This window comes from Chamaea fasciata, unplaced genomic scaffold, assembly GCF_029207755.1.
Source record: "Chamaea fasciata isolate MVZ Bird 193981 ecotype frontalis unplaced genomic scaffold, bChaFas1.0.hap1 SCAF_182, whole genome shotgun sequence".
NCBI classification, from domain to species: Eukaryota; Metazoa; Chordata; class Aves; order Passeriformes; family Sylviidae; genus Chamaea; species Chamaea fasciata.
The window spans coordinates 130069-140890 of record NW_027094267.1 but is presented as its reverse complement, the minus strand read 5'-3'; the positions used below and the strand labels follow the sequence as shown (position 1 = coordinate 140890).

Sequence of the window (10822 nt, the reverse complement as noted above, 5' to 3'; positions counted from 1 at the left end):
AAGAAGAATATCCAGAAGCAGACGGAGTGACACCTAGCCCAAGGCATTTTGAAGCCTTCCATTAATGCGGGCGTTCAGAGCTGCAACGGCTAGCTCGGTCCTGAACACGCATTAATTGGTACAGCTCCGGTTCCTTCTTGCTGTGTGAGCCCTGGCCCTCAGGTAGAAGTGTGGCTCCGGCGTGGAAGACAGGCAGACTCTCACGTGGGTGACAAGATAGGTTGATTGCTGCCAGCTGGCCAGGTGAAAAATGACTTCTCTGGGCTCTCCTTGACCTTAAGTACCAGGGGTGTGGAGAGGGGCAGGGATTAGCCCAGGACCAATACCATGGGGGGTGGGAGTTACCAGGACAAAAAGACAGTACGCAGGGCATCTGATACACGCTACAGGGCGGAGAAGTCATAGGCTCTGCCAATCACCCCAGCCCCCCACCAGAGTCTGGGCAGGGTTGCAGGGAGATGGACAGGAGCCACAACTAGGGAAAAACCAAAGGGGTTGGAACACGGGGTAATCTGGAACAAACCATTCTACGTAAAGTTGCAAAGTAATAATTTTCACACCGCAACATTCCAGTATATTTAGAAAGTCAGTGTTCACTTGCCTTCACCTGGAAAAGACAGCAACTGCCTTCAACAACTGTCTTCCCCGTGGCATTAGGCTGTCATTTTTTTCTTTGCCCGTCCCACCGCCCCAAATATTCAGGTTTGATTGAAAAGAGTATAAATTCTGGGGCAAATTTGTACAGTTTGTAGAGGATTTGTTAATTAGTGAGTCGAGATAAGAAGGTTCTTGCCCATCCTGTGGTGCTTATGTGCAGCACTCAGACAAGGAAGCACGGCAAGCTGCAGTTTGTGTCTGTGCAGCTGGATCTTTGACTGCTCCTTCTCTCCGTTTGCCAGACTTACACAGCAACCTCATCTTCCTTGACTCCTCCCTGTCTCTGCCTTTGTCTCCTCCCAAATTTGGAGCCAAGCCCAGGGATCTTTTCCCCATGGCTCCCAGGCTTGGCCCTCCCTGCCTGTGAACAGCCTCGGTGTTGCAGCTGCTGTTGGCCCACTCACTTTGGCCTTCCATGGCATTCCCGGTGTGCTCTCCTACTGTTTCTGCCAGGTTCCTCTCCCCAGAATGAGCCCAGCTCTTCCTTTGAGTATCTGTGAAGTGTGACCGCCCAGCACATCAGTCCCCCTTTACTACCTGTGAACTCTGGCTCTGCCTTAGGGCACTGGTGACGGGCCTTAAGCTTTAGCTTTCCTAGTTTCAGATTCTGTGCTGCTTAGGGGTGTAGTTCTGAGCCTGGCATTAAGTGCTAGTAGGCTCTTTTCATAGAGTAAGTAGACAAACAAATCCTTTTCCTGCTGAGGACCAAGGACAACTTTCAGGCCAACAGCATAAACAACAGCGGACTGAAGAGAGAAAACAAGAAGGATGAGACCCCACAACCCGAAGCTGCAATTGGACAATTAAACCCCAATATGCAAATGGACCAAAACTTAATAAAACCTTAAGATCTTGTGACCCGGCAGCCATTTTGTGGCCATTATTTGTCCAACTTGTGGATAGCCCTGATCAGGCTCCTGTCCTGGCCAAGGTGGATTCTGGAGGCCTTTCAAGAAATACCTACTTCCTTTTTTATCTCTGTCCAATCTCTGTTTCAGGTCAGCCCTCCCAAGCCATCACTGGCAGTCCACTCAGGAGGCAGGAGCTTCCCTTGTCATGCTTGGGACTGTCTCTGGTCTGTTCTCTTTGCCCAAGCCTACACCAGGCCCTAAATCATCAGCCCACGGGCATTTGAGCACTGTCCCCAAGGTGTCTGCTTTTGTCCTATCCCCTTCCTAGGCTTGGTGTACCGGGTTCCTCCAGCCCATGGTGGCTCAGGGCACTCTCCTCTCTGACCAGGCACACTGGTGCTCTCTGGAGCCACTCTGTCCCTTTGTGCCTCAGGCTCATTCTGCAGGTGCCGAAGGTGGCACTTGTTGCCCTTCCCAGGAATTGGAATTACACCGAAAAGATGGTTCCCTGTGAACAAAGCTAGCTTTATTTCAACAATTAGATCAACTCCAGTGTTTGCCTGCACACCGGAGAGAAATGTGGGCGGGACAGAGCAGGGTTTTGACACTGAGGCTGCCTTTGGATCAGCAGGCATTGCCCCAGCAGGAAAGGGCTGTGGTGCACTGCAGCCTGCCCTGGATCCTGCCTGTCCTGCTGCTCAGGAAGCACTTTCAGCGGTGTGGTATGCACGCATGTTGTAGTCAATCCAGTGATAGAAGTGCCGAGTGGAGATGTAGATTCCAGGCTGCTTTGGTCTGGCGCAGCCTTCTCCCCAGCTGGTTATGCCGACAACCCACCAGTACTCGGCGGTGTTGTCCTTGCACATGAGAGGACCACCACTGTCGCCCTGCAAGAGAGCAGAGAGGATTAAGGTGGTGTTGAGTGGCCCCTGCCAGCACCGGGGCTGTCTCCTCTTCTCTCACAGCCCCTGCCAGAACTGTATTCCAGGCAGAGGAAGGCTCTCCTCAGAGGCTGGAGCCTCCAGAGCCTTGGCTGTGAATGGCTTGGGGTCCTGTAGGGTAGGGCTCTCTGTGTCCTCTCTGCACAAGGCAGGAGTCCTGGATGTGCAGAGCATGGATGTTTGGCACCCGGATCTCTGCGCTGCCGAGAGCGCTAGCTGGGCTTTCTGGGCTTTCTGGCACAAGGGGGGCACTGGGCAAGTAGGAGTGGATGGGGAGTGTGTAGGAAGCCCCCCCCCCCCCCCCCCCCAGCCGCTGGGGGGGAGCTGGGGCTGGGAGGGTGACCGGGAGAACTGGCCGGGGCAAAGCAGACCCTGGGCTGTGTTTGGGCAGCGCTGCCAGGGCTGCTGGTGCTGCTGGGGGCTGAGAGGCTCGTGACACATTCATACCTGGCAGGCGTCGATGGCGCCCTGTGGGTAACCAGCACACAAGTTGTAGGGGTGGACTTGCCCTGCATACCAGTCACTGCTGTTGCAGAGCTGGGAATTGATGAGCTGGACCTTGGCCTCCTGCAGGCGACCACGTGAACCTTGAGCTGTGAGCAGAGAAAGCAATAAGCCCTCAGCACCCCCATGTCAGTTCTCCTTCCCCGTCTGAGGGGAATCCCTGTCCCTTGGGCACGGCTTTCCCTCCGCAGAGGCGCTAGGGCACGGTGTCCCTGCTTCCCGCCTTTGGGGAGCAGGCCAGGCCCATCTCTGCACCGGGCTACGTCCTTCAGCCTGGCTTTGGACTCTGCTGTGAGGAAGCCCAAACCCTCTCCCCACTGCACTTAGCTGGAACTCACATCTTGCAGTGGTGGAACCCCAGCCAGCGATCCAGCAGTTGTTGAGCTTTGAGACTTCTAGGGCGGGGTCAGCCAGACAGGCCAGCTGGATGTAGGCGCTGCACTGGACAGAACCGTCCAGTTGCAGCAGGGCAATGTCGTAGCTGAAGTCGGCACGCTTGTAGTAGGGGTGAACCACCACCTGCTTCACGTTGCGAACTACGGCCCCAGGGCCCGGCTGAGTGAACTTGGTAGCTCCAAGCACCACATACAGCATGCTGATGTCACTGGAAAGAAGATGGAGAGAGGGCTGAGAGGGAGCAGAGCCATGTACCACAGCAGCCCAGCAGCTGCCTCTCTTCTGCTTGGCAAGGCAGAGAGGGAGCAGTGCTCTGGCAGGTGTGAGTGCCCTCACACACATGAGGCTGGGGGAATGTCGAGCTGGAGGCCGCTAGGAAGCCTTGGCACAAGCCCAGGCTTCTCCTGAGCAGTGTGGCAGCTGGACTGCCTGAGAGGAAAGGGGACGGGAGTAGCAGGTGGTGGCTGCTGACAGGGCACCTGCTGGTGTAGCGAGGGTGTCCCCATTCCCTGGTCTGCCTTACTCAAACTTGTCGAAGCAGTGGGCCGCCGTGAGGACCCAATCTGCAGTGATGAGGGACCCTCCACACCAATGACCCAGGTTCGGTGAAAGGGGATGTTGGATGCTGACGATCCAGGGCCAGGATGCTTCCAGAGCGCCTACTCCACCCACAATGCGTGTCATGCCAAAGTCGTAAGCTTCGTTGCCGGTGGAATAAGTCATGGGGTAGTAGTCAGGTTGCGGAGCGCGGAGGCCGCAGGAACCTCTGCAAGCAGAAAGTCATTTCCATGCTGCTGCGTGGCCTGCTGTGGCTCAGGCTGAAGCTCAGCCCTGTGCCCTCCCCACAAGCGTTTGCAGGCCCAGCAGGCCAGGGAAGCCCATGGGATGTTTGTCTGTCCAAGGAACGGAGGCTTCCCCATGGTGGGTAGGAAGCTGTGGCCCAGCCACGGGGGACAGGCGGGTCCCCTCCAGGGAAGGCCCCAAGTGTTGCCACGGCTCCCTCCCAGGGCCTGGGGCCACTTACCCGCAGGGGTACTGTATGCCGTGGGCCAGCGCGGCCACGGTCAGCAGGACGAGGAGGCCGAGCCGATTCATGGCTGCCAGAGGCACGTGTCAGCTGCAAGCACTGAGGGCTCCGTGCAGCAGCACAGCCACAGCCGCAGTGCCCGGCAGCAGCCGCGCTGCCCGTGGTGGCCCCGGCCCCGGGGCTGATGTCACTGAGGGCTGGGTTCCGTGTTTGGGGCGCTGTGGGGGCCTGTGCAACCGGGGCCCACTGGGGGAGGGGCAACACCGAATCCATGGGCCGTGGAATGGTTTGGGGTGGAAGGGACCTTGGAAATCACATAGCTCCGACTTCCTGCCATTGGTAGGGATGGATAGTTTGTACTGGAGAAGTTTGCTCAGAGCCTGGCTCAGAAGCTGTCGTTGGACAATTTGAGGGAGGATGGGACATTGAAGTACAAAGTCTTTATCAACAGGACCTGACTGAGGCAGGAACCAGAGCTCTTGATCAAAGGTTGGCCTCTGCGTGAACCTTCCAACCAAATGTTGTCGAGATCCGCTCATCGGCAAAACGTGGATTTGCCTTTCGCTAATCAGAAACTGGACAAGGCCACATCTGGCCTTCTTTTGGGATGTAGGATCACAGACAACTTCCTTGGTTCCTCCTGGAGTCCTCCAAGGCCTGGGGAGCATCCCAAGAGGAGAAAAAAACCAGATGATCCTGCACTAGAAGTTCTGGTAGCTTGTTTATTCAACAGCATAAAGATGGGCCTCTCTCGCAGCCCAGTCAGAAACCTCACTGCCTGGAGGGGAAGGCACCTGCAGGGTTTCCCAGTTGCTGGCAGTGGTTCTCCAGTCCTTCACTGTGACTGACACTGGCTTCCCCCCCCGTTGATGGGCAGACCTGCATGATGGTCAAGGATTAGGGTAACTTGTGATGTGTCTCCCTTCATCACTGTAGGCAGTCTTTTACAGTAACGATTAGATGCATTGCTTAGCTTATCCTTTTCCCATTCTTTGCGGTTTTGAATTACAGTAAGTTGCATTTATTCCTGAAGTTGGTGTCTGTGTCTTCTGTGCTGACTTTGCCTACATGAAAAACAGGCATCCGCAGCTGCTCTGGGCAACCCGTGCCAGTATGTCTGCAGCCTGACAGTCAAGAATTTCTTCCCAGTATCTCATACGAAGCTACCCTCTGTCGCTGTAAAGCCATTGCCCTTGTCCTTTGAGGACCTGCCCTTGTAAGAAGGGCTGCTCTCTGCTGCTTTCTTTAGGCCCCTCTTCTTGCAGGATGAGGCTGTGCAGTCTCTGAGGCCAGCAGCTGCTGAGGAATCCATTTGGGGCAGGGAGCTGGTTGTGCAGCTGCAGTGCCAGCTGCAGATTGAGCTCTGGCTGGTGGGAGTCTGGGACCAGAGACTGCCACCCTTTGCATGACAGAGGGCACAGGGAGCTGTGGCACAGGCCAGGGATTTGAACGGACCCTGAGTGCTGCAGCAGGAGCCGGTGGCTCTTTCTGGAATGTGACATCTGCGAGTCTGCTGGGGGAATGAATCCTGAGGTTGAATGGGTACGGATACCCGCTCTGACTGGCTGAGAGTGGTGTGGGTAGGGAATCAAACGGGTCACCCATCAGCTTGTTGGAGTCACCTGTGCCTCTGGAATGGTCACACAGGGGAGATTCCTCAGCATTTTGGCAGCCCAGATGGGACCTAAGGACAGTACTGCTGGAGCCTCCGTCCTGAAGAGCAGCTACTGGTGAGTTCACCTGGGACCTTTAGAGCAGGAAGGAGCCACGGGAGGAGTGTTATAATTCCATGTGCAGAGTCTGTGTAAATTATAAGCGTGGAATTGAGCCTCTCTATTGCTGTGGCATTTGCCGCAGATTCGGTGAAGTCGTGGGTAGTGGGTGGAGAAGGTGTGCGCAGCATGAGCGGTGTGAGGTGGCCACAGAGGAGTTGTGGAGGCCCCCGTAAGTTGTGAGGTAGAGGGGCTCGAGTCTCTGCTTGAAGGCTTTTGCAGACAGGCACAGGGAGAACCTTGTGTCCCTCATGCCGCACAATGGGTGCCAGAGCACACACAGAAGGGGGTGGAAATCCCTTCTTGGCACGCAGAAGAGGGCTTCACATGCACCAAGGTGTTTGACGTGGTGGGAAATATCCCTGTTTTAGGTGAGGACGTGTCTGTGGCCAAAGTTGTAGAGAACTGGGAGAACTTCTTAATGGGCAGCAGAATTTTGCACACTAAGGTTGTGCCAGGATGATGGGGCAGCTCGAAGCTTGTCTCCCCTCTGGGCAGGGTAATGACCATCCCCAACCCTGAGTGACACTCTTGGACTCAGTGTCTTTAGTGAGCGGGCAGCCCCTGAAATTTACTTCAGTAAATATTTGAAGAAGCTTATGCCAGGCTGGCAGGGGCAAGTACAGATGTGGGATGATTGCTCTCAGCACAGCCCACCTTGATTAATACAAAGGGAAGAATGCCACATGCCGTGAGACAGGACTCCATTTGCCTGGAACCCAAGAAGAATATCCAGAAGCAGACGGAGTGACACCTAGCCCAAGGCATTTTGAAGCCTTCCATTAATGCGGGCGTTCAGAGCTGCAACGGCTAGCTCGGTCCTGAACACGCATTAATTGGTACAGCTCCGGTTCCTTCTTGCTGTGTGAGCCCTGGCCCTCAGGTAGAAGTGTGGCTCCGGCGTGGAAGACAGGCAGACTCTCACGTGGGTGACAAGATAGGTTGATTGCTGCCAGCTGGCCAGGTGAAAAATGACTTCTCTGGGCTCTCCTTGACCTTAAGTACCAGGGGTGTGGAGAGGGGCAGGGATTAGCCCAGGACCAATACCATGGGGGGTGGGAGTTACCAGGACAAAAAGACAGTACGCAGGGCATCTGATACACGCTACAGGGCGGAGAAGTCATAGGCTCTGCCAATCACCCCAGCCCCCCACCAGAGTCTGGGCAGGGTTGCAGGGAGATGGACAGGAGCCACAACTAGGGAAAAACCAAAGGGGTTGGAACACGGGGTAATCTGGAACAAACCATTCTACGTAAAGTTGCAAAGTAATAATTTTCACACCGCAACATTCCAGTATATTTAGAAAGTCAGTGTTCACTTGCCTTCACCTGGAAAAGACAGCAACTGCCTTCAACAACTGTCTTCCCCGTGGCATTAGGCTGTCATTTTTTTCTTTGCCCGTCCCACCGCCCCAAATATTGAGGTTTGATTGAAAAGAGTATAAATTCTGGGGCAAATTTGTACAGTTTGTAGAGGATTTGTTAATTAGTGAGTCGAGATAAGAAGGTTCTTGCCCATCCTGTGGTGCTTATGTGCAGCACTCAGACAAGGAAGCACGGCAAGCTGCAGTTTGTATCTGTGCAGCTGGATCTTTGACTGCTCCTTCTCTCCGTTTGCCAGACTTACACAGCAACCTCATCTTCCTTGACTCCTCCCTGTCTCTGCCTTTGTCTCCTCCCAAATTTGGAGCCAAGCCCAGGGATCTTTTCCCCATGGCTCCCAGGCTTGGCCCTCCCTGCCTGTGAACAGCCTCGGTGTTGCAGCTGCTGTTGGCCCACTCACTTTGGCCTTCCATGGCATTCCCGGTGTGCTCTCCTACTGTTTCTGCCAGGTTCCTCTCCCCAGAATGAGCCCAGCTCTTCCTTTGAGTATCTGTGAAGTGTGACCGCCCAGCACATCAGTCCCCCTTTACTACCTGTGAACTCTGGCTCTGCCTTAGGGCACTGGTGACGGGCCTTAAGCTTTAGCTTTCCTAGTTTCAGATTCTGTGCTGCTTAGGGGTGTAGTTCTGAGCCTCGCATTAAGTGCTAGTAGGCTCTTTTCATAGAGTAAGTAGACAAACAAATCCTTTTCCTGCTGAGGACCAAGGACAACTTTCAGGCCAACAGCATAAACAACAGCGGACTGAAGAGAGAAAACAAGAAGGATGAGACCCCACAACCCGAAGCTGCAATTGGACAATTAAACCCCAATATGCAAATGGACCAAAACTTAATAAAACCTTAAGATCTTGTGACCCGGCAGCCATTTTGTGGCCATTATTTGTCCAACTTGTGGATAGCCCTGATCAGGCTCCTGTCCTGGCCAAGGTGGATTCTGGAGGCCTTTCAAGAAATACCTACTTCCTTTTTTATCTCTGTCCAATCTCTGTTTCAGGTCAGCCCTCCCAAGCCATCACTGGCAGTCCACTCAGGAGGCAGGAGCTTCCCTTGTCATGCTTGGGACTGTCTCTGGTCTGTTCTCTTTGCCCAAGCCTACACCAGGCCCTAAATCATCAGCCCACGGGCATTTGAGCACTGTCCCCAAGGTGTCTGCTTTTGTCCTATCCCCTTCCTAGGCTTGGTGTACCGGGTTCCTCCAGCCCATGGTGGCTCAGGGCACTCTCCTCTCTGACCAGGCACACTGGTGCTCTCTGGAGCCACTCTATCCCTTTGTGCCTCAGGCTCATTCTGCAGGTGCCGAAGGTGGCACTTGTTGCCCTTCCCAGGAATTGGAATTACACCGAAAAGATGGTTCCCTGTGAACAAAGCTAGCTTTATTTCAACAATTAGATCAACTCCAGTGTTTGCCTGCACACCGGAGAGAAATGTGGGCGGGACAGAGCAGGGTTTTGACACTGAGGCTGCCTTTGGATCAGCAGGCATTGCCCCAGCAGGAAAGGGCTGTGGTGCACTGCAGCCTGCCCTGGATCCTGCCTGTCCTGCTGCTCAGGAAGCACTTTCAGCGGTGTGGTATGCACGCATGTTGTAGTCAATCCAGTGATAGAAGTGCCGAGTGGAGATGTAGATTCCAGGCTGCTTTGGTCTGGCGCAGCCTTCTCCCCAGCTGGTTATGCCGACAACCCACCAGTACTCGGCGGTGTTGTCCTTGCACATGAGAGGACCACCACTGTCGCCCTGCAAGAGAGCAGAGAGGATTAAGGTGGTGTTGAGTGGCCCCTGCCAGCACCGGGGCTGTCTCCTCTTCTCTCACAGCCCCTGCCAGAACTGTATTCCAGGCAGAGGAAGGCTCTCCTCAGAGGCTGGAGCCTCCAGAGCCTTGGCTGTGAATGGCTTGGGGTCCTGTAGGGTAGGGCTCTCTGTGTCCTCTCTGCACAAGGCAGGAGTCCTGGATGTGCAGAGCATGGATGTTTGGCACCCGGATCTCTGCGCTGCCGAGAGCGCTAGCTGGGCTTTCTGGGCTTTCTGGCACAAGGGGGGCACTGGGCAAGTAGGAGTGGATGGGGAGTGTGTAGGAAGCCCCCCCCCCCAGCAGCTGGGGGGGAGCTGGGGCTGGGAGGGTGACCGGGAGAACTGGCCGGGGCAAAGCAGACCCTGGGCTGTGTTTGGGCAGCGCTGCCAGGGCTGCTGGTGCTGCTGGGGGCTGAGAGGCTCGTGACACATTCATACCTGGCAGGCGTCGATGGCGCCCTGTGGGTAACCAGCACACAAGTTGTAGGGGTGGACTTTCCCTGCATACCAGTCACTGCTGTTGCAGAGCTGGGAATTGATGAGCTGGACCTTGGCCTCCTGCAGGCGACCACGTGAACCTTGAGCTGTGAGCAGAGAAAGCAATAAGCCCTCAGCACCCCCATGTCAGTTCTCCTTCCCCATCTGAGGGGAATCCCTGTCCCTTGGGCACGGCTTTCCCTCCGCAGAGGCGCTAGGGCACGGTGTCCCTGCTTCCCGCCTTTGGGGAGCAGGCCAGGCCCATCTCTGCACCGGGCTACGTCCTTCAGCCTGGCTTTGGACTCTGCTGTGAGGAAGCCCAAACCCTCTCCCCACTGCACTTAGCTGGAACTCACATCTTGCAGTGGTGGAACCCCAGCCAGCGATCCAGCAGTTGTTGAGCTTTGAGACTTCTAGGGCGGGGTCAGCCAGACAGGCCAGCTGGATGTAGGCGCTGCACTGGACAGAACCGTCCAGTTGCAGCAGGGCAATGTCGTAGCTGAAGTCGGCACGCTTGTAGTAGGGGTGAACCACCACCTGCTTCACGTTGCGAACTACGGCCCCAGGGCCCGGCTGAGTGAACTTGGTAGCTCCAAGCACCACATACAGCATGCTGATGTTACTGGAAAGAAGATGGAGAGAGGGCTGAGAGGGAGCAGAGCCATGTACCACAGCAGCCCAGCAGCTGCCTCTCTTCTGCTTGGCAAGGCAGAGAGGGAGCAGTGCTCTGGCAGGTGTGAGTGCCCTCACACACATGAGGCTGGGGGAATGTCGAGCTGGAGGCCGCTAGGAAGCCTTGGCACAAGCCCAGGCTTCTCCTGAGCAGTGTGGCAGCTGGACTGCCTGAGAGGAAAGGGGACGGGAGTAGCAGGTGGTGGCTGCTGACAGGGCACCTGCTGGTGTAGCGAGGGTGTCCCCATTCCCTGGTCTGCCTTACTCAAACTTGTCGAAGCAGTGGGCCGCCGTGAGGACCCAATCTGCAGTGATGAGGGACCCTCCACACCAATGACCCAGGTTCGGTGAAAGG

General features: G+C 55.6%; 1 protein-coding gene across 1 annotated transcript; it reads right to left on the bottom strand.

Moving 5' to 3' along the window:
* Positions 1 to 2206: 2206 nt before the first annotated feature.
* LOC136304806 (acrosin-like) lies at positions 2207 to 4444 on the bottom strand. The gene is made up of 5 exons (XM_066208252.1): positions 4374 to 4444; positions 3873 to 4115; positions 3292 to 3557; positions 2897 to 3042; positions 2207 to 2395 (listed from the first exon to the last, which is right to left on the bottom strand). Exons 1-5 carry the CDS (start codon positions 4442 to 4444, stop codon positions 2207 to 2209), a joined length of 915 nt encoding a protein of 304 aa, XP_066064349.1.
* Between the last annotated feature and the right edge of the window lie 6378 nt (positions 4445 to 10822).